Here is a 24,679-nt window from a genome sequence, read left to right as displayed (position 1 = left end):
TGAATATCTATATATCTCACTGCTGATGTGAATTAGAACGACAGTAAGTCTGCTTCCACAAACACAGCTGCCTAAGCCAATGGTTTCCCCCTTCTTTTTCCTGGGAGTCACATAAAAGCAACAAGAAGAGAGAAAAGGACTCCAAAAGCTTCATTTCAGTGACACTAAGAGACAGGTCCCTGGCTGACACAAATGGTTTGCACTCTGTTGCTAACTTAAAGGTTGGTGGCTCGAACTCACCCAGCAGAGTCATGGAAGAAAGGCCTGGCAATCTGCTTCTGTGAAGATTGTAGCCTAGAAGCCCCCATGGAGCAGTTCTACTCTGTAACATGCACGGTCGCTATGAATCTGACTCAGCTCCATGGCAAAGGGTCTGGTTTTTTGATTTTGGAAAGAGACAGAGGAATCCACACATCTCGTATTATGCGAAAGCACCAGCAAACGCAGGTAAGACCAGGAAGAGCCAAGACATAAAGTGACCAGATGCAGTGTAGGGAGAAGTGAGAGAGCTGGGGGAGAGGGGGCCAGACCCAAGAAAAAAAAACAGCCAAAATACACTCTTTTCATAAAAGAAACCCACCCTGAAATGCACAAGCCCCTTGGTATGCATGAATTAATTATCTATTGGTATGTAACAAATTACCCCAAAACTTAGTTCCTTTAAATAACTATCAGCTTAGGGTTTCTGCGGGTCAGGGATCCAGGCATGTCTTCTTAGCTGGGCCTTCTGGTTCTGGGTTTCTTACAGGCTTCCCTCATCTCATGGCTGGACTGGGAAGGATCCACTTCCTAGCTGACTCACGTGAATGTTGACCAGTTTCAGTTCCTCATGGGTCATTGGTCTGAGGCCTCAGTTCCTCTCGAGATATTGACTGGAGCCCTCTTTCTGTTCCTTGCCACATGACCCTCTCCTTAGCACATCTCAGTTCATCAGAGAGAAGGAGCGAGGGGGCAACAGAGAGTGAAAGGGAGCAAGCAAGGGCTGGTAGGGGAGGGAGGGAGAGGGAGAGGGAGAGAACACGCACTAGCCAGGCAGAAGTTGTGGGCTTTTGTAACCGAATCAACGATTTTTTTCCTTCAGTTCTCAGAGATGGTAACTAATAGATATGATCTAAAGAAATGCAGGACTGAGATAATTACATAAAGTTGTAATTATAAAGTGAAGCACTAGAACAAAAAATATAAACTTTCGAACAATTAATACAACCACACACAAAAATGAAGAAACAGACAACAAAACAAAATTCTAAAAAAAAAAAAACCAAACATAAAATAAAGCCCCAGAACTAAGATCAAACATACTTGATATACAATTAAATGAAAATGCTTTACCTCTAAAAAAGAATGATCTTCAAATTGACTCAAAAGCCAAAGCACAACTCTATGACATTTAAAGAGCCATATATTAAGCAAAGTGTTAAAGAAGGACTGAAAATAAAAGAACGAAGAACAATATACCAGGCATAAGCAAATAAAATACATTCATGCCTAAAGTTATAAATGAGATAACAGGGTAAGTTTTTAGTTAAGAGACATAATGCGAAATTAAAACATAATTACTATGAATTTCTATATACCAAATAGCATAGCAGCAATATTTACCAGAAGAAATTATAGGAAATACAAGAACTGTAGGCAAAAATACTAAAAGTAAAAAAGCCTTTATTTTTGTCAAGCAGACAAAAAATAAATATAGCAAAATAAGTTAGCAGTTATTGATGTATATTAAACTCTGTACACACCCAGAAGCCCCATATTCTTTGAAAATACCATGGGGGTGGTCATGAAAACAAACTTAATGAAAATTGCATAAAACAGAAAATGACAACACAATCTCATGCATACAAAATCCTAAAAAAAAACAGAGAACAAAGTGCAGCAGTGTATTAAAAAATATACCATTACCAAGGGGAGTTTAATCTATAAATTTAAGGAGGATTCAAAATTAGGAAACCCATTAATATAATCCATCATATTAATGAATCTAAGAGAAAATCCATGAAATCATCTCCAAAGTTCAAAAGACTATTGAGAAAATTTATTACTAATTCTTGATAAAATACTCAATAACATAGATAAATCCTCAATAACATGAGAAACATATCCATCTCAACTCCAAATCTGAATGATATTTAGTGAATCTAGAGACACTCTTCCACCACTCTCCTGTCAATTTGCCACACTGTGATGCTGGAAGCTAGGCTACCAGTACTTCCAATGCCAGTAGGGTCACCCATTCAGCAGAGCTTCCAGGCTAAGACAGACAAGAAAGAAGGATCTGTGGTCTACTTCTGAAAATCTACTTCTGAAAATCTTCTGAATATCAGTGGAATATTGTCTGATATAGTGCCAGAAAATGAACCTCTTAGGTTGGAAAACACTAAAAATAAGACTGGGGAAGAGTTGCTTCCTCAAAGTAGAGCCGACTTTAATGATGTGTGTGAAGTCAAGTTTTCTGGACCTTCGTTTGCTGATGTGGCACAACTCAAAATGAGAAGAAACAGCAGCAACATCCATTAATAAGTGGAACACAGGATGTAAGAAGTACAAATCTAGGAAAACTGGAAGTTGGCGAAAATGAAATGAAACTCATAAACATTGATATCCTGGGCATTAGTGAACTGAAATGAACTTGTGTTGGCCATTTGGAATCGGAAAGCATATGTTCTATTATGCCAGGATGGAAACTCTGGTGGTGTAGTGGTTAAGTGCTATGGCTGCTAACCAAATGTTGGCAGTTCAAATCCACCAGGTGCTCCTTGGAAACTCTATGGGGCAGTTCTACTCTGTCCTGTAGGGTCGCTATGAGTCGGAATCGACTCGATGGCCCTGGGTTTGGTTTTTGGATTTGGTATCATGCCAGGAATGACAGATTGAAGAGGAATGACGTCACATTCCTTGTCAAAAAGAACAGTTCAAGATCTGTCTCAAAGTACAAGTCCGTCAGTAATAAGATAATATCCATGTATATCTACAAGGAAGACCAGTTAATAGACTATTATTCAAATTTACACACCAACCACTAATGACAAAGAAAAAGAAACTGAAGATTTTTACCATCTCCTGTAGTCTGAAATTGGTCAAACATGTGATCAAGATGCTTTGATAATTACTGGTGATTGGAATGCAAAAGTTAGAAAAAAAGAAGGAAGATCTCTAGTTGGAAAATATGGCTTTGGTGACAGAAACAATGCCAAAGACTGCATGATAGAATTTCATAAGACCAGTGAATTCTTCATTACAAATAAATTTTTTCAACAACATAAATGGCAACTATACATGTGGACCGCACAAGATAGAATACACAGGAATCAAATTGAATACATCTGTGGAAAGAGACAAGGAAAATCTCAATATCATCAGTCAGAACAAGGCCAGGGGCTGATTGCAGAACAGACCATCAATTGCTCATATGTAAGTTGAGGTTGAAGATGAAGAAAAATAGAATATGTCCGCAAGAGCCAAAATATGAACTTGAGTATATCCCACCTGAATCAAAGAGCATCTGTAGAATAGATTTGATGTATTGAACACTAATGACCAAAGACCAGATAAATTGTGGAATGACATGAAGGACATCATACATGAAGAAAGCAAAAGATCACTAAAAAGACAGGAAAGAAAAAAAAAAAAAAGACCAAAATGGATATCAGAAGAGACTCTGAAATTTGCTCTTGAATGTTGAGTAGTTAAAAGTGAACAGAAGAAATGATGAAGTAAAAGAGCTGAACAAAAGATTTCAAAGGGCGGCTCAAAAAGAAAAAGCAGAGTATTATAATGAAATGTGCAAAGACTTGGAGTTAGAAAAGCAAAAGGGAAGATCACTCTCAGAATTTCTCAAGCTGAAAGAAGTGAAGAAAAAATTCAAGTCTCGAATTGCAATATTGGAGGATTCTATGGGGAAAATAATAAACGACACAGGAAGCATCAAAAGAAGATGGAAGGAATACACAGAGTCACTATACCAAAAAGAATTGGTCAACGCTCAACCACTTTAGGAGGTAGCACGTGATCAAGAATTGATGGTATTGAAGGAAGAAGTTCAAGCTGCACTGAAAGCACTGCAGAAAAACAAGGCTCCAGGAATTGATGGAATACCAATTGATATGTTTCAACAAAAGGATGCAGCAATGGAGGTGCTCATTTGTCTATGTCAAGAAATTTGGAAGACAGCTACCTGGCCAATCGACTGGAAGAGATACATATTTGTAACTATTCCAAAGAAATGTGATCCAACAGAATGTGGAAATGACTGGACAGTATCATTAATATAACACTCAAGTAAAATATTGCTGAAGATCATTCAAAAGTGGTTGTACCAGTACGTCGACAGGAAACTGCCAGAAATTCAAGCTGGATTCAGAAGAGGACATGGAACCAGGGATATCATTGCTGATGTAAGATGGATCTTGGCTGAAAGCAGAGAATACCAGAAATATGTTAATTTGTGTTTTATTGACTATGGAGAGGCATTTGACTGTGTGGATCATAACAAATTATGGACAACATCACAAAGAATGGGAATTATAGAACACTTAACTGTGTTCATGAGGAACCTGTACATAGATCAAGAGGCAGTTGTTTGAACGGATATAAGAGGACACTTCATGGTTTAAAGTCAAGAAAGGTATGCATCAAGTTATATCCTTTCACCCTACTTATTCAATCTCTATGCTGAGCAAATAATCTGAGAATCTGGACTATATGAAGAAGAACAGGGCATCAGAATTGTAGAAAGACTCGTTAATAACCCAAGTAATGCAGAAGACACAACTTTGTTGCTGAAATTGAAGAGAACTTGATGAAGTTCAAAGACTACAGCCTTCAGTATGGATTGCACATCAACAAAAAGAAAACAAAAATCCTCACAACTGGACTAATAAGCAACATCATGATAAATGGAGAAAATATTGAAGTAGTCAAGTACTTCATTTTACTTGGATCCACAATCAACACCCACGGAAGCAGCAGTCAAGAAATCAAACAACCTATTGCATTGGGCAAATCTGCTGCAAAAGACCTCTTTAAAAGTATTAAAATGAAAGACGTCACTTTAAGGACTAAGGCCTTGCCTGCTCCAAGCCATGGTGTTTTCAATCACCTCATATGCATGTGAAAGCTGGAAAACAAATAAGGAAGACTGAAGAAGAATTGTCACCTTCGAATTATGGTTTGTCAGAGAATATTGATTATATCATGTGCTTCCAGAAGGATGCACAGATTTGTCTTGGAAGAAATACAGCCTGAATGCTCTTTAAAAGGGAAGATGGTGAGACTTTGTTTCACATACTTTGGACATGTTATCAGGAGGGACCAGTTCCTGGAGAAGGATATCATGCTTGTTAAAGCAGAGGGTCATCGAATATGAGGAAGCCCCTCAACAAGATGGATTGGCATGGTGGTAGCAACAATGGGCTCAAGCATAACAAGGATTGTGTGTATGGTGCAGGACTGGGTAATGTTTTATCCTGTTGTACATATGGTTGCTATGAGCCAGAACCTACTTGATGGCACCTAACAACAGCAGAGACATTCTTACAAAACACAATAAAAAAGAATGAACATTATCATCATTACTTACATTTTACTGATGATACTATTTGTCTTAGTTCTTAGTGCTGCTATAGCAGAGATACCACAAGTGGGTGGCTTTAGTCAACAGAAATTAATTTTCCCACAGTTTAGGAGGGTAGAAGTTCAAATTCAGGGCACTGGCTCCAGAGGAAGGCTCTCTGTTTGCAATGGGGAAAATTCTTATCTACTTGAGCTTCTATTCCTCAGTTCTTTGGAGATAACGACGTGGCGTCGATCTTTCGCCACTTGTACATCCTTTCTCTGTGCTTAATCTGCTCTTTTTATTTCTCAAAATTGATTTGCTTAAAACACACTCTAGACTGTATGGCCTCAATAACATAACAAAGAAAACCTTATTCCCAAATGGGTTTACATCCACAAGTATAGGGGTTACGATTTACAGCACATATTTTTGGAGGACAGAATTCAATCCATAACATGAGCCAATGTGATTAAGTAACATAAAGAAATTAGAGTTATAGACTGGAAATAGGAGGTCAATATATATGCTTGTACACTTTGAAAATCCAAACAATCAGCATGAAAACTACTACAGAACAATAAGAATTTAGTAAGGTAGTGGGGTATAAAGTAAATATAAAAAACCCCAGTGCCGTCGAGTCGATTCCGACTCATAGCGACCCTATAGGACAGAGTAGAACTGCCCCATAGAGTTTCCAAGGAGCACCTGGCGGATTCAAACTGCCGACCCTTTGGTTGGCAGCAGTAGCACTTAACCACTACGCCACCAGGGTTTCCAAAGTAAATATACATAAATCAATATTGTCTGCATATAGAAATAACTACCACTTAGAAGATAGAACGTAAAGATCCTATTTGCAATAACAACAGGAAGATCAAATACCTACGTATAAAATTTTATGAGAAATGTGTGAGACTTATATGAAGGAGCCTTTAAAATACTCAGGAGACATGAAGGAAGCCATAAGCTAATGGGACATCCTGCCCTGTTCTTGGATAAGAAGACTTAACATCATAAAGATGTCAATTATGCCTAAGCTAATTTAGCAAATAATGTAAGATCTATAAAAATACCAATGTATTTTTTTTCAAACCTATAAAAATAAGGCTAACATATTCTAAGGTTACTAAATTGAAACAAGCCAAAAAAGAAAACGATGCAGGTAGACAAGTTATATCATATCTTTAAAAATACTATGAACCTCAATAATTAAAAAGTGTGAATGAATACACAGAAGAATAGAAAAGAAAGTCCAGAAAATGAAAGCAAATACATAAGGGAATTTAGTAGAAATAAAAATAATATTTCAAATCAGAGAAACAAGAATTATTCAATAACTGGTATGGAGATAACCGTAATAATAATAATAAAAAAACCATAATAGCCATGTGAAAAAAAGAGGTGATTCCATACTTATATATACCAGGATAAAGCCCAATGACTCAAAGATTTTAATGTTAAGAAATGAAACAAAAAAAATTACTAGAAAGAAAAATCGGAAGGATGAAGTTTCTTTTAAAACCTTGGGGTATGGGAAGACTTTTAAAGTCATAAAAGAAAAGATTGATCAGTTAAAATAAAAAATTCTGCATGGCAAACATTTCATAAGAAAATCACAATAAAGAGTTAACAAGCTGGAAAAATGCCTGCAACCCACACTATAACAAAAGTTTAATCTCAAATATATAAAGAGTACTTATAAATCAATAGGAAAAAGGTCAGCGACCCTCCCCCGCCCCCTCCCCCCCCAAAAGGCAAGCGATCTAATTAGGTAATTCATGGAAAAGGGAACACAAAATAGATAGATAGATAATAATAAAAGGTGAAAACAGGGTAAACCCTCAATAAGATGTATTGTCACAATAGCCACAACGATGAACTCAAACATATCAAAGATCGTGAATTCGCCGTAGGACCAGGCAACACTTTGTTCTGTTTTACATAAGGTTGGCATGAGCTGGAGCTGACCAATGGCAACTAACAACAGCAACACACATGACACCCAGCCTTCCCATTTTCTACAGTTGTGATTGTTGTCGTTAGATGCCGTTGAGCCTGTCCCAACTCATAGCGACCCTATGAACAACAGAACGAAACACTGCCCAGTCCTGCACCACCCTCACAGTCGTTGTCACGCTTCAGCCTATCTTTGCAGCTACTGCCTCAATCCATCTCATTGAGGGTCTTCCTCTTTTTCGCTGACCTTGTACTTTACCACGCATTATGTCCTTGTCTGGAGACTGATCCCTCCTGATGACATGCCCAAAGTATGTGAGATGTCGTCTCGCCATCCTTGCTTCTCAGGGGCATTCTTGTACTTCTTCCAATACAGATTTGTTGGTTCTTTTAGCAGTCCACACTATGTTAAATATTCTTCGACAACGCCACAACCCAAAGGCATCAATTCTTCTTTGGTCTTCCTTTTTCATCATCCAGGTTTCACATGCCTATGAGCTGTGATTAGAGAGAAGTAATCACTGCCATGATTCTTTTGCTTTTTAACAAGAATTTATTAAACACCTGACAGGTAGCTCTAGGTACATATGCCACTGCTAGATGTGGTGAGGATACAAAAGTAGGGTCTGAACTTCTGCGTTCAAGAAATGTACCATGTTACATACATAAACCAGGTAGCGGGTACAGAGAAGTCAAGAGGTAAAGTGACCATTAGTCCAGCACCTCTTGTTGTTGGGTACTATCAAGTTGATCCCGACTCATGGTGACCCCATGTGACAGAGTAGAGCTGCCCCATAAGGTTCTGTAGTTACCACAATGGTTAAGCACTTGACTGCTAACTGAAAAGTCGGTGGTTCAAAACCACCAGAGGCTCTGTGAGAGAAAGGTGCGGCTGTCTGCTTCTGCAGAGATTTACAGCCTTGGAAGCCCTGTGGCCTTGCTATGAGTTGGCGTTGACAGCAGTGACTTTTGGGTGTAAATGTTACAGTCCAGGAAACCCTATGGGGCAGTTCTACTCTGTCCTATTGGGTTTCTGTAATCAAAATCGACTTGACAGCACACAGCAATAACAATAACGACAATTTTTACGGGAGCAGATTTCCAGGCCTTTTCTCCCGAGGAGCCCCATGGGTGGATTCGAACTGCTGATCTTTCGGTTAGCAGCCAAGCACTTCATCATGTGCCGCTAGGGCTAAGAGTTCACATTTGGCCCTGGTACTGAGAAAATTCTAAAATATGATAGTTCTTGTCTAGCATATCTATTGACAATGTTTTTCTCCAAAGGTTGTATGTCTCGTATGCTTGATATTTTTGATATTAGTTTTTGATATTTCTCAATGTCACCAATGCCCTCTTCTCCTGAACGCCTAGAGATTTACATTCTGTATTTGTGCCACTGCTGTGTGATTCAGTCAGGTGGAGGGGGTACTCTTGAGATAAAAAAAGTCCAAGAATAAGCCCTTGGTTGGGAGGACTGTGGTGATGGGAGACGGAACCTTTAGAATGAGGTCAGAATTGTGAGGCGGGAAGGGGCAGGCTGTGGTCCTGGTGCAGCTGAGCGGCTGGCCTCTGCCATAGACTTGTAACGAATCCCAGCTCTCATGGTTTGGACGATTGGCCTGCTGGCAGATAAAATCTTCTGAAAGCGGACTTTAGCAGTGGGTGGCTGAGTGCATTCTGTGCTTTAGTGAGCTGAGCTGACCGACACATCTTTTAACTATAAATAAACCTTGTCCTCCACTATTGCAGTGGAAACTCAAGCCTGGTGGTAGGGCACCATTGGGAGGTGGACATCTTTTTTTGAGGACTTTTTTTTTTTTTTCCAGTAAATGAAACCACTTTGCTTTGGAGGAAGTTGAATAAACTAAGATACAATATTTATGTAATTGAAGGGTCAGTGCTGTGAACCTACTAGCCGCTTTTAGGGAGAAAGATGTGGCAGTCTGCTTCTGTAAAAATTAAACTTTGGAAACCCTATGGGGAAGTTCTACTCTGTCCTTTACGGTTGCTAAGAGTCAGAATTGACTAGATGGCAACGGATATTCATTCTTTATTTTGCTCAATGTGATGATTATTTTAAATGTATTAGGGTATTTTACCTCATATCAGAACTGCAGCTCCTGAGTGGCACAAACCGTTAAGTGCTGGGCTATTATCTGAAAGGCTGGCAGTTCAAACTCACCCAGAAGTGCCTTGGAAGAGAGCCCTGGAAATCTGCTTCCAAAAGATCGAAGCCTAGAAAGCCCTATGGACCACAGTTCTACTGTGCACACATGGGGCCACGATGAATCTGAATTGATTCCACAGCACTTCTTTTTTTTTTGATCATAGCTGAGACCCTGGGTGGTGCAATTCGTTAATGTGCCCAGCTGCTAACCCAAAGGTTGAAGGTTTGAGTCCTCCCAGAGGCTATTTGGAAGGAAGAAAAGCCTAGTGATCTACTTCTGAAAATTCAGCCACCGAAAACCCTTTGCAGCACAATTCCTCCTCGGCACACTATATCAGAAATTAGTGTCATAGTTTTGAAGGACAATATGGATATCTGCCTTCAGGGAACACTATAGTTTTCATAAGCAAAAGAAAGGGAAAAACAAACAAGCAAACGAAACAGTTGCCTTTGACAATCATGGCGACCCCATGAGTGTCAGAGTAGAACCGTGTTCCGTAGGGTTTTTAATGACTGACTTTTGGGAAGTAGATCAACACGCCTGTCTTTTAAGGTGTCAGTTTGCCTTGAACCTTCAACCTTTTGGTTAACAGCCAAGCGCGTTAGCCATTTGCACCATCCAGGGCCTCTAAGATAAGGGAAGAGGACTTCCTTTTTTGATACTGGTGGCTTCCTGGCCTACTGACAAGCCCCCTTGGCAGCACTGTGATATGGGTCACATTCAATCCAGGAGATCAGTCCCTGGAGAAGGACATCATGCTTAGTAAGGTAGAGGGTCACAGAAGGAAAGGAAGACCCTCAACAAGTTGGATTGACACAGTGGCTGCAACAATGGGCTCAAGCATAACAATGATTGTGAGCATGGTGCAGGGCTGGGCAGTGTTTTGTTCTGTGGTACATGGGGTCGCTATGAGTCAGCACCAACTTGTCAGCATCTAACAACAACAGCAATCCAGGGGAGATGAGCTGCAAGAAGACTATTGTCCTTATAGCTGAAAGTGTCAAATGGAGAAGAGAAATAGCTGGACCAAAGGTTTAGAACAGGGAAGAATTTAGACCTAAATTTCTCTGAATCGTGATTGAGGGATTCACAAGGAAGCTGGGGAGAAAAGCAATGTTTCTCAAGTTAAAGCTAACGACTTACACTTATGCGAGCCGGGAATATTGCATTCTAATTTACCTGTGCTTGACAAATTTTTGTTACACTTATTATTGTGGTTGAGTTTTTACTAATCTGTTAGTTTTGGAGAAATTCATTACCAACCTTTAATAAGGAGACCAGACTTTCAGGACTGCAACCAGCAAGACCGAAAACATCTTTGCGTGTGTGACATACAGTCCAGATATTCCAATTATGTATGGCTCTGGTGGGGGGGACCATGAAGATGAAAGTGTACAAGTGTTTCTTCTCGGCATTCCTGAGCTGGATGCAAGCTTCCCCGCTGCTGCTATCAGAGCATTTATATATAAAAAAAAAGTCTTGCCAATTTGGACTCCTCCAATAACCGAATGTTGAAAGCGTCTGTATCCAAATATGTCAGTAATGCAATTTGTCATATGGTGACACATAAAGATTATTTAAAAAAGGAAAAACAACCAAGCCCATTCATTCAACCAATATTTCCTGAACGCCTACTGTAAGGAGGAGGGGGGTGAAGTCACATTCCTTCTCCTTTAAAAGAATAACATACTTCTCTGTAAGACCAATAGCAATGTCTGCAACTATGGCAAGTATTTAAGTGATTAAAACCCTTTCGATGTCATTCACATAAATTCTATGCCAGCCACTTTTAATGCCTCTGGACCTCAGAGGTAAGCTGTTATTCCAGTTCTAAGGCCTTTAGTGTTTAGGTGCGTTCCTTTTGAAATGCGTGAAGCTCAGCAGACAGGATTCTGAGCCTCGTTGTGTAGGTTAAGCATTCTACTAGGTGATGCTTCCTGGATGTGTTAGTTTTGTAAATTTTTGCCTTTTTCTCCTTTATTTCTGTGAGATAAGGCTTGCAAGCATAATTACGACTTTCCTGTGTGATAGTTTGGCAGCCCTGATGGGTTTGTTTTGGTTTCTCTGTGTCATATTTGGAAAACCAGAGGCTCCCCCATGTAACCGGATGGAAAGGCTCCAGCAATGAGTTATCTGTCTAGTTCTGGGTGGCAGATTGTATTGCCAAATCATATTTCTCAAAATCCATATTACCAACCAAAACTTTAAACACATTCAATTAGTAAGCACGCATGCCATCAAATACTGAAAACATATGCCATAAAAAAATTAAAAAATATATTTATATAAATCTGGTAACAAAAGGGCTAAGACCTTCTTCTGTGCAAACATTCTCTAAGCAAATCCTTTCCAGGATCAGATGTGGATGGCACGTCTTTGTGAGGAAGAACTGATACGGCACAGCAGACTGCAGTACACAGATGGTGAGGGGTGAAGGAATCGTGAGCTTTATAACTTCTTAACCATTTCTTTTTACCGGAGCAGGGAAAGAGAGGCACTCTGCAGAGTATTTTGGCTACAAAAATGTGAAGTTTTCCAAATATGGGGAACAGCTCTGCGGCTGCTTTGTGGGACAGTTTAGAGCCCTGGAGAACATCTAGGGTCGTTTTCTTCGACTCTGACCTTTGACGCATAGCATTGGTCTCTCCTGGCTTCGTGCTTGTTCTCGATGGAGTCCTCCTCTATGTACGGATTAGCATGGCTTCCATCCTGGCTTCTCCTGCCCAGCCTGCCCTGCAGTCACCAGTCACCAGCTCAGAACAGGGAAAGTGCCAGCATCTCAAAGGAGGTTCCTTCCCTTTGCTTTGATGTAAAATGTGTCGATGGGCTCCATGAATTTAGGGAAACCGTAGGGTCAGAACCTGAGGATTTGGAAATCTATGTGTTCTCCTAACCGATTCCCAAAACACAAGCAGGTATCAGATGCTTCTCTGACAGACACCCGACTCCTGCTCCTACACTGGGAGAGACTTCTGAATTTGGCCTCCATCTTGGAAATCAAAGAGTTTCCAAGGCACAACACTGGTGACAAGAAGAGGTAGACTGAATGCCATGAGCGCTCTTGGGGTCTGAGCTATGGTGTACTGGAGTTAGAACCTGAGTTCAAGTGTCCACCTCTTCTGCTGATTTGTGTGGTGGTCTCAGGAGAGTCAGTCACTCTCCCAGAGTCTCCGCTTTCTTATCTGCAGGATGGGCCAATTGGAGGTGGCCTTCCCAAGGCTGTGATGGTTGTGGTAGAATGGTGGTGGGATGGTGGTGCTAGTCAGGGTGCTGGTGTTTGCAAGGTGGGCGAAGCAGAAGGCTGGAAGGCCTGGTTGGAGAAATTAGTCACATACTCAGTATTGGTCTAGAAGATTGGAAGAGAAGCAGTAGTAACTATGTCTTTGGGAGATTTACATCCAGCTTTGCTTGGTGGAGTCTCCTGGCATCCTGCCCTCAGGCTCCCACTTGGCCCTCCCCACCCTACCTGCCCCATCATCCAATTCTTACCAGTCTGAAATCATTTGGTCTTCAGGGGTGAGGTTAACATCGAAGATAAAGTAGCTGTGTTTCATCTCCTTTAAATATATCACAAATGATTTCTTAGTTTTAAAATATTAACGTTCTTTTCGATAATATGTAATTATTGCGGAAAGCTTGGAAAACACAGAATGTTTTAAAGAAGTTTAAAAATCACTCATTACCCAGAGACGATCACCATTGACACTCATGATTCCACCCAGTTTTTCTCAAATGGCTGTGTTTATATATGTGCGTCCACAAATATACAGAGCCAAGATCTCAAGCATGTAAGCAATTTTTTAAAACAAAATTAGGATAATAAATTATATTCTGTTTTTCTCCCCCATGTGTTATAAATAGTGCCCTTGCCTGCAGTGACAGATACAAGAAGGCCTTTCAGTAAGTATTGAAACAAACTTTGAAATAGAAAAATAAGCAAAAAGTCATACAAATATAAAATAATGAAGAGTAAGAAAATTCTTACCGTTTTGCAGATAACATAGGGATCATTTGTTTTCACAGATGGCAATTTTCTAGGATACCCAGATATTTTGTGGAAAGCAGGGCGTACATAAAATACGAATAAAACCTGACAAAGCTTAGAAGCGTAAATATTTGATTCAATAACTTTGCTCGATAAACAGGAGTTTATTATGCAATAAAACTTGGGAATGTCAGAACTTGTGTAAGGTGGAAACCTGTCAGAAGGAAAACGCAAATATTTTACACTAAAACGAGTGATGGAAAAGTGGTCAGGCTGCATCTCGTCAAAGGCTAAAAACTTGTGAAACCCGGAAAAACAAGGCAGTCGGTGGGGTTCTGGCTCTCACAGGTTCCGCTGTGAATCTTTTACAGCCATTTTACATGGAACCAGGTTGCAGCCACCTTGTTGCTGCTGTTTCAGAATTATTTCAGCCACAGCGGGTTGTCCCCTCCTACAGCCAGCAAGACAGTCTGCAGCAAACTCTGGATATTTTATTTCAGGCAATACCTTTGCTCATCATTTGCAATGGACATTGTGCCATTTTAAACACTCCATTTCCTCTCTTCAAAGGGGCACTCACGGGCCAGTCCTACCCAAGGTTCTCAGCCAGCGCTGTTCCGTGTTACAACATTATGTTCCAAGGAGCACGCTTTCTTGTGGGTTGACTTTATTATTTTTAACCACCAGAGTAAATATTATATTATGTAAGACTGTCCCAGACACCATATTTGACCATAATATTTTTTGACTCTCTGCCACTTGGGGGGCACTTATTTTGAGCATTCTATTTTGCATCAAAAATCTCAATGGTTCTCTCTCTCTCTCATACACACACACTGTCTCTCACACGCCATGTCTCTCTCACACACACTGTGTGTCTCACACACACACACTGTCTCTCACACACCATGTCTCTCTCACACACACGCATGCACATACTTTCTCTCTCTCACACACATACACTCTCTCCTACATACACTTTCTATCTTACATATGCACACACATACTGTCACACACATTCTCTTACACACACATATGCACACCATCTCTCAAACACATACACTTGCACACACATACTTTCTTACACACATGCTGTCTGTCTTACACTGTCTCTTTTTCTCTCTCTCACACACACTCTCTCTTCCACTCACACACACATACTCTGTTTCAAACACACATTGTTTCTCTTTCACACACACTGTGTGTCTCTCTCACACTCTGTCTCTCACACACACATACTTTTTCACACATTCTGTCTCTCTCACACACATACACACACTCACATATACACAGTCTTTCTTACATGCACACTGTCACACACACACTCTCACACACTGTCACACACACTGTCTCTCTCACGCACACTCTCGCACACAGTCACACACACACAAACTTTCTTACACACACATTCTCTCACACACATACTTTCTCTTACAAACACACACACACACTTTGTCTCTGTCATGCACACTATGTCTCTCACACACACAGTCTGCAAACAATAGATAAAGCACAGGACAGAGGCTGGCGCTGACACTCTATCTGCTAGGCTTGGGTCTCAACCAAGGGGCTCCGGGAAATACGAGTGTCATCTTCCAACAGAGCCTCTCCCTTTGGCCCTCAAATACCGGAACATGTTACAGCGCCCGCCTACGGGGGTCTCCCAGGGATCACAGCGCGGCCCTGGCACAGATCAGTCACCTGGAGAACAGGACTTTCTGCAGCATGCTTCTCATTCCAGCCTGGCCACCCCGCAGCTCTGCATCTTTCCCCAGTCCTTAGCAGCAGCCCGGGGATGGGACCTCGCTCCTCTCCCGGGCTCAGCCAAGTCTGCTGTGCTGAATCTCTGGAGTCCAGTCCCTAAAAATGGAGGTGCTCACCTGGTTCCAGCCCGTTTGGCCCTATCTATGCCACAACACCCCCACACCCCCGATGATCTCATCCAGTTTAACAGCTTCAAACACATCAGTGTTGATGACTCCAAGCTGTAACCGCAAGCCTATGTCTTCACCGAGGCCCAGGCTTACATTTCAAGTGTCCCCTTCACGTCTCAACTCAGGGACCCAACAGGCATGTCCAGCTCAGCACAACCGAAAGTGAATTAATGACTTCCTCCAAACACTCTTCTCCTGGTCTCCCTCATCTCGGTAAATGTCTCCACAAAACGCCCCCAGTTCTGAAGCCAACAACGTAGGCTCCATCCTCTATTTGTCTCCTCTCACCCCTGTGCCAGCAAGCCCTATCAAATGTACCTTCCAAATTCTCCAGCTGCTGATCACTTCTCAGCACCTCCAGGGCTTCCACCTGAGGACAGCCGCCACCGCTGGCATCCATTCAGACTTTGTGGGACCCTTCCCATGAAGTGTTGGTGGGGCCTGACTTGCCTCTAGCTAACAGAACATGGCAAAGGGCCGCCACTCACATGACTGGTTATGCAGACTCACCTTGGGCAGACTCCCTGTAGAAACCCTCCTGCTGGCTTGATAAAGAAAATGGCCATGTAGAAAAGCCTACTTGGCAAAGAGCTATGGGCAGCCTCGAACCTGAGGGTGACCTCCCACCCACACCCAGCAAGAAACAGGGACCCTCAGTCATCCTACAGCCACAGGAGATGGATTCTCTCACTGAAGCATCAAACCAGTTTAGGTATTAGGCATTCGTGCCTCAGGGGCCATGAAGGTTTTAAGAAGAGAGGTGGAGACAGAAGGTATGAGGCCAAGGTATTGGACTTTGAAAGAACAGCCGTCCAATGGTGAGGTGGACGTGCAACAAGCCACGCTCACTGGAGCAGACTTCTCTAACCTCTAGCTTTGCTATTTTGCCTAGGGCTCCCTGGGTGGGCAATTGGTTACACCCTCAGCTGCTAACTGAAAGGTTGGAGGTTCCAGTCCACCTAGAGGCTCCTCAGAAGTAAAGTCCAGTGATCTTCTGAGAAATCTGCCATTGAAACCCTATGGAGCACAGTTCTACTCTGACACACTTGGCATCACCTTGGGTCAGAGAGGACGCCACTGCAACTGGTGTTTTGGTTTTCCAAGGTATGAACATCTCCTACACTAGCTGCACCTAGGCTTGGAGTCTTCAGAAGGGACTGATGGGGGGAAGCTGTTCACAGGGACCAGGACAGGCTGGCAAATGCTTAGTGTTAATATCAACCATGACAGCATGCAGGCAAAACCAGAGGCAAATCACGGGCTGCGGGCAGGCAGTGGTAACCAAGCCTGGAGACATTTGCATCCTTGCCCTTCGGTCAGGCACCTTCCTACTTGGTCTGAGCGAACTCCCTCTCCAAGCAGGGCAGATGCAGAGCCCCTGTGCCCCACTCAGTCTTTCCCCACGAAGAATCCAGGAAGGACGGTGGGCTGGGACTCCAGGTGGACCGGGACTGCAGGTGCCCCCGGGATGCAGCTGGAGCTCCAGACCTTCTTCATACTGCTTTTCGTGCTGCTGTGCCTGCTGGGCATCGGGGCCAACGGCTTCATCGTGCTGGCGCTGGGTGGCGAGTGGCGGCGGCGCGGCCGGCTGCTGCCCCCCGACCTGGTGCTGCTCAGCCTAGGCGCGGCACGCTTCTGCCTGCAGGGGGTGGGCCTGGTTAACAACTTCTACTACGCGAAGGACCTGGTGCAGTACTCACGAGGGCTGGCGCGCCAGCTCTTTGGCCTGCACTGGAACTTCCTCAACACGGCCACCTTCTGGCTGGGCGCCTGGCTCAGCGCGCTCTTCTGCACCAAGATCGCCAGCGTCAGGCACCCCGCCTTCCTCTGGCTCAAGTGGAGGCTGCCGGCCTTGGTGCCCTGGCTGCTGCTCAGCTCCCTGGCCATGTCCACTGTGGCCACCCTGCTCTTCTTCTGGGGAAACCACCTCATGTATCAGGGATTCTTGATCCGGGGCTTCATGGGGAACAAGACCTACAAGGAGTGGAGCCACAGGCTGGAGATCCACTATTTCCTGCCCCTGAAGCTGGTGACGCTTTCGGTGCCCTGCTCGCTGTTCCTGGCCTCCATGGCACTGCTGATCTGCTCGCTGCGCAGACACGCACTCAGGATGCAGCCGCACTCGCCTGGCCTGCAGGACCCGCGCGCCCTGGCTCACACTCGCGCCCTCAGGTTTCTCATCTCCTTCCTTGCCCTCTATGCGCTGTCCTTTGTGTCCCTCATCGTCGACGCCGCAGGCTTCATCTCCTCTGAGAGCGACTGGTACTGGCCGTGGCAGATCCTTCTCTACCTGTGCACCTCGGTCCACCCGTTTATCCTCATCCTTGGCAACCTCAAGCTCCGAGGTGTGTGTAGGCAACTGCTGCTGCTGGCCCGGGGCTTCTGGGTGGCCTAGGGGCACGGGCTCCTTATCGAGGCCCCCAAGAAACTGGTGAGGACGCAGGACCACTACCTGCCCCCTTGGGAATGTCCCCATGGTCAGAGGGAGGCTCCAGGACGGGAAGGAGAGAGGAGAGTGAAAGCCGGGCATCTCTGAGCTGCTTCCTCTTCCAGGGATACTACTAAAATGGGCGGAGGCTCCCAGGAAACCAATACTGACCAGAAGGCCCAGACTGGAGATCGTTGGCTACTCTCTGCTCCTATCCCCTTTGTTATCTGGGTGCCTGTAGCTAAAAGTCATGATTAAATCTTCCAACTGGCCTCACCTGCCTCTGGAGAGTTCAGAGAAAAAGTGTGTGTCAAGGGCTGAGCCAGCGTGTCCATGGGGTGCAGACCTTCAGGGAATAATGTAATGACTCCCGGGAAAGGCCTGAGGGGCAGCCTCCCGGCTGTGGGTCTGGTGGCCCTTCCCTGTGTGGAGGTCCTTTTTCTCTTACACAACCTGGAGAACTTGGTTCTCATTTATTGTCATTATACCACACTCTCAATTTTCCCCTTCATATTTCCACTTTTCTTCCTGGGATTTTTTTTTGTTCTGAAGTCTGAGTGGCAGCCAGAACTTTTTCTTGTTTATTAATCCTTTAGAGAAAGAAATACAGTGATTTTCTTCTTGTCCAAGCACTCTGAGACTTTTTTTCTCAAGCAAATGTCACCATGTCACATCTGCCTCGAATAAACATGTAATTTTTATTCTGAAAAACAAAGACTCAAGAATTTCACTTAGTTTGTGTCTGTAACTGAACTTTCTTTTTTAAAAAACCATCACCCTATTAAATTTTATGTTTAAATATTGCTTCAAAATGATTTGCTCCAATTACAGTGCACATGTTTCTAGAAATAATTTTGGAGAAAATTTTAATTAGATTTGGGTGTCTCTGAGGTAGGCTCAAAAGGTTTTGCTAGAAGGCGTCAATGCGCAGGTTTCAGTTTTTTCTATATAATATATACATACGCATGTATGTATGTATACATATATATACACATATAAACAAACAAAAAAAACCCAAACCCATTGCCATTGAGTCCATTCTGAGTCATAGTGACCCTATAGGACAGAGTAGAGGTGCCCCATAGATTTCCAAGAAGTGGCTGATGGATTTGAACTGCCAACCTTTTGGTTAGCAGCCGAGCTCTTAATGACTGCATCACCAGGGCTCATATATATATATATATATATATATATATATATATATATGTATATACATATATACACACACATATGGTACATTGGTTAAGTGGTTAAGAGCACCTGACACCACTTAACCAGTGCACCATATATTTACAAGTATGTGTATCTATTATAATTATTACACATATAATTATTATATGTATATGATTATTATATGTATGTAAGAGCTTGGTTGCTAACCAAAAGGTCAGCAGTTCAGATCTGGCCAGCTGCTCCTTGGAAACCCTATAGAGTTGCTATGAGTTGGAACTGACTTGATGGCCATGGGTTTTGTTTAGGTTTTTATATATATGGAAATATATATATATGGCGAATATAGTATGTATGACAGAGATGCAGAATACCACTAATGGTGGATAAAGAATCATTGGGAAGGTATTCTGTGCTGAAATCGGCCTAGAGTTCACTGGAGGGTATGACTCTAAAAGACTAATTCTCTTACTTAGTGTCTTGATGGAGCCCTGGTGGAGCAGTGGTTAAGAGCTTGGCTGCTAACCAAAAGGTCAGCAGTTCAAATCCACCAGTCCCTCCTTGGAAACCTTATGGGGCAGTTCTACTCTGTCCTATAAGATTGCTATGAGTTGGAACCAACTTGATGGCACATAACAACAACAACAACAACAAAGTGTCTGGATATCAAATGAGGCAGGTGAGAGAGAAGAAATGAAGAGATTTCTTTCTTTTGAAAACACATAAAGGGGAAAGGAGAAAAATGATAATAGGAATATTGTATATAATAGTTAATGATATAATATTAATTATATACCCATACCCATTGCCGTCGAGTCGATTTTGACTCATAGCGACCCTATAGGACAGAGCAGAACAGCCCCATAGGGTTTCCAAGGAGTGCCTGGTAGATTTGAACTGTCGACCTTTTGGTTAGGAGTCGTAGCTTTTAACCAGCGTGCCACCAGGGTTTCCTTAAGTATACAGTATATTTATTGTATATAACATATGAGTCTTTGGGTGCAGATGATTAACGTACTTGGCTGCTAACTGAACGATTGCAGGTTGGAGTCCACCCAGAGGCACCTTGGAAGAAGGGCCTGGTGAAAAACTAGCCACTGAAAATCCCGCGGAGGTTCTACTCTGACACACATGGGGTCACCTTGAGGTTGAGTCAGCTCAGTGGCAACAGTTTTTAAAAAAATATTCCCTAGCTATTGACCTTTAAGTTTTACTCTATATCATGTTTTGTACTGTCGTTGTATTGAGCTGTTACATTTAGGAAAGAAATGAAAAGACTAAGAACACCTATTGAGAATCAGATTTGGTCATGGGAAAGCAGGCTTATTGCTAGACTCTGGACCATGCTCAGAAACCCTGGTGGTGTAGTGGTTAAATACTACCTCTGCTAACCAAAAGGTTGGCAGTTGGAATCCACCAGGTGCTCCTTGGAAACTCTATGGGGCAGTTCTGATCTGTCCTATAGGGTCACTATGGGTCGGAATCCACTGGACCACAGTGGGCTTGGGTCCTTTGGTTTGGACCATGCTCGGAGCTGCACTGCCCCCTGCTGGCCAAGATGCCCCTGGGTGATCCAGGGTTCAGGATCAGGAACAGGTGTGCCTGACGCTGGTCTTACCAACCAGTAGTAAAAACCACAGTCCACCGATAAAGGTTTTATTTAATAAAACTGAAAAACATGTTAATACAAACAGATGTATAAGCCAGGCTTGTTCACCTTTTTGAGGTTGCAGTTTGAGAACTTATCCAGATAACCAACATTCGGTGCCTGCGGGAAGGCAGCACTGCCCTGGCGTGCAGTGAGGGTCCCTGCAGCTGATGTGTCCCCTCCTGGGGTTCACAGTCAGGGAGCAGTGCGAGGTACCCGCCATGCACCTGCGGTGTGATTCCACAGTGGGAGAAGTGCTGAGTGTGTGTAACAGGAGGCTGGCCAAAGGCGAGCGAGGACCAATCTGTGAGGGAGATGTACTTTCCACCATGAATCCTGGCATTTGCGGACCGCTGCTTGTCAGTGGGCCCCAGTCCAGAGCTCCTGCACTCTGTACTGGAGTTCCTGGCCCTGAGACCATGGTTTGTTTGAGGTAAGGAAGGCCTGGGTGATGCTGTTCTGGAGAAGCAGGGGACCCCTGTTCGGCACCCTGCAGGAGACCATGGGAATATCCAGGTGCCTTCAGAAGGGCCTGGACCAGGCCTGTCCAATCTGCCTTCCATCCAAGTGAAGAGTTCCTCCTGCCTCCCTCACACCTACCTTTGTTCTTCAGGGGGCTGAGTGTTGCTCCAGGCCACCTCTGACCCTGAGTTTTGCTCTTCTGGGTATTAAGCATTAATATATTTTCATGGGAAAAAAAAAAAAAAGATTGGAAGGCCTTCCCAGGCTTGTGCCTTTAATGTCTTCCGTAAGATTTTGACTTTTTTTTTGTGTGTGTGTGAATCAGTGTCAGAAAAGCAAACTCCAAATCCCCTCCCTGCCGCCCCCCTTCCCCCCACCAGGTTGGGCCCTGTGCAACCAAGGGCTTGCCTCTTGAGAGGGAATGAGATTAGAAACACAGGGTTGTTATCACTGATAACACTTAAAGAAAAAGCCAGTGAAGCCCTGCTTGTTTTCAGCTAGGCTTCAAAGTGTCACCCAGGTGGTGTGGTTGTCTCTTCACATTAAAAAAAAAATGTGAGGGCAATGTTGTTGCCAGGTGTTTACAAGTCAGTTCAACCGAACGAAACATGTCTTTGATTTGACTGCTGCTTTCGTGGGTGTTGATTGTGGATCCTAGTCAAATGAATTCTTTGACAGCTTCAATTTTTTTCCATCTGTCATGATGTTGCTTAGTGGTCCAGTTGCGAGGATTTATGTTTTCTTTATTATGAGGTGTAATCTATACTGAAGGCTGAAGTCTTTGACCTTCATCATTAAGTGCTTCAGGTCCTCTTCACTTTCAGCAAGCAAGGTTGTGTCATCTGCAGAACGCACACTATGCCCCAGTCCTGAGCCCCATACTTCTAATGATCGAAGACCAGACGAGTTGTGAAATGACATCAATGACATCATACATGAAGAAAGCAGGAGGTCGTTAAAAAGATAGAAAAGAAAGAAAAGACCAAAATGGATGTCAGAAGAGACTCTGAAACTTGCTATTGAATGTCAAGTAGCTAAAGGAACAAAAGAGATGATGTCGTAAAAGAGCTGAACAGATTTCAAAGAGAGGCTCAAGAAGACAAAGTAAAGTATTATAATGACATATGCAAAGACCTGGAGTTAGGAAACCAAAAGGGAAGAACACGCTCGGCATGTCTAAAGCCGAAAGAACTGAAGAAAAATTCAAGCCTCAAGTTGCAATAGTGAAGGCTTCTATGGGCAAAATACTGAATGACGCAGGAAGCATTTTAAGAAGATGGAAGGAGTACGCAGAGTCAGTGTACCAGAAATAATTGGCAGAGGTTCAGTCATTTCAGGAGGTAGCATATGATCAAGAGCTGATGACACTGAAGGGACAAGTCCGAGCTGTGCTGAAGACAGTGATGCAAAACAAGCCGCTGGGAATCGACAGAATACCAATTGAAATGTTTCAACAAATGGGTGCATTGCCAGAAGTGCTTACTCACCTGTGCCAAGAAATTTGGAAGACAGCTTCCTGGCCAACTGACTTGGGAGAGAGGTGATCCACCAGAATGTGAAAATTATCAAACAGTATCATTAATATCACACACAAATAAAATTTTGCTGAAGATCATTCCAAAGTAGTTGCAGCTGACAGAAATTCCAGTCAGATTCAGAGGAGGGTGTGGAATGAGGGCTGTCATTGCTGATGTCAGAGGGATCTTAGCTGAAAGCAGAGAATACCAGAAAAATGCCTGCCTGTGTTTCATTGACTATGTAAAGACATTTGGCTGTGTGGATCATAACAAATTATGGATAACACTGAGAAGAATGGGAATTCCAGAACACTTAATTGTGCTCATGAGAAACCTGCACATAGATTAAGCATTTCGAACAGAACAAGGGGTACTGTGTGGTTTAAAGTGAGGAAAGGTGTGGGCCGGGTTTATATCTTTTCACCGTACTATTCAGTCTGGGAGGGCACTAGGAAGCACTACGTCTACAACCACATCCTTCAATCAGGCACCCTTTGTTTAATTCTTAAATCTGAGATCTGTTCATTCACTTTTGTTTCTAACGTTTCTCCATGTTCTAAACGACTTCCAGTCTATGCCCTCCAACCTCCCGTTCTTGGCCTTTGAGCCCTACCCTAAACTCTACCTGGCTTATGAAGCCTTTCCTGGTTATGGAAAATTGAATGATAAATAAATGATTCACTTACTCCCTCTAGCATGAAAAAGAGAGTTTGTTGGACTCAAAGAAGAGAAAAGAATGTGCTATTTACTTTTGTCTCAGTTAATCTAGCAGGTCTGGTGGAAACAAAGAGGGTAGAACACTATATTAGTTACGCTATTCCCCGTATCAAGACTTGAAGCCCTCGCCACTGCCTGTAGTGCAAGCCACTCACCTTGTTTGCAAAGCCCTACTATGCATGCTCTAACCAAGCTGGTCTGTCCCCTCATCCCCACCTTACTCTTCTCTACCTCCTCACCTGACTTATGCCACACCCCCATTCCCTTACCTGCCCAAATTCTACCATTTTGTAAGGAAAGCCCAATTTAGTTTTTCTGTCCCTTCAATCCCTTTACCAACCACATGGATGCCTCCCCTCAATGAATCTCACAGATCTTTTTTAATGGCTACCTTGTATTTGCCTATTAACCAAATACCGTATTCTTGTACTTTGTGCATTGTTGGATTTCTTTCTAATTTCTTTTTTGGTATTTATGTCTTATATTTACAAACAATCTCTAAGTCGTTGGGTAAGACCTTATATTAGACATCTTGTGTGTCTCTCAGCACCGAGCACAGTGTGTTGGCCATAGTGAAATGTAACACACATTTGTTTATGGATAGATACTTCTTTCAAGATGCGCATGGAGTCCCAGACCCTGGGATACTCTCAACAGTCAGGGGGAGAGAAGTTGCGATGACAACATAGCAGTGAAGGATTTCAGGGCCGGAACAAAAGAGATGCTCATTAAATGTGGCATTTAATTGATGGATTGCAGACGACGAAGTTGACATTCAGGACAATGGTGAAAATGATGATGGTGATTATGGGGATGTTATCTCAGTCCACAAATATTGAACATTTCTGACTGGCTTTTGAATTTTGTTGGAAAAAGGCCAGAGCTACAAAGAAGATTCCAGAGTTTAAGTCATTATTTATCCATGCATTTAAAGCCAAGAGTACATTTTCCCAACATACACACTGACACACACACACACTCGTGTGCACAGTTGCTTAAACACATCGTCCCTCAGAACAACTTAGGGGAAGTCCTCCCCTTTCCCTTCTGAGTTCTGTGTGTTCCTCTCCACAGCTGAGCTCTGACCTAGCATTGGTGTAGGGCATAGCAGCACCTCCACGCTGGAGCACACCATGA

At 43.0% G+C, this 24,679-nt stretch overlaps 1 protein-coding gene across 1 annotated transcript; it reads left to right on the top strand.

Moving 5' to 3' along the window:
* Nucleotides 1-17,068: 17,068 nt before the first annotated feature.
* On the top strand, nucleotides 17,069-17,995 carry LOC126082116 (taste receptor type 2 member 41-like). The gene has a single exon (XM_049894568.1). It carries the CDS (start codon nucleotides 17,069-17,071, stop codon nucleotides 17,993-17,995), a length of 927 nt encoding a protein of 308 aa, XP_049750525.1.
* Nucleotides 17,996-24,679: the final 6,684 nt, after the last annotated feature.

This window comes from Elephas maximus, chromosome 8 (genome assembly GCF_024166365.1).
Source record: "Elephas maximus indicus isolate mEleMax1 chromosome 8, mEleMax1 primary haplotype, whole genome shotgun sequence".
Classification (NCBI taxonomy): Eukaryota; Metazoa; Chordata; class Mammalia; order Proboscidea; family Elephantidae; genus Elephas; species Elephas maximus.
Note: the sequence above shows the minus strand (reverse complement) of the source record. Positions and strands in the feature narration are given on the sequence as shown.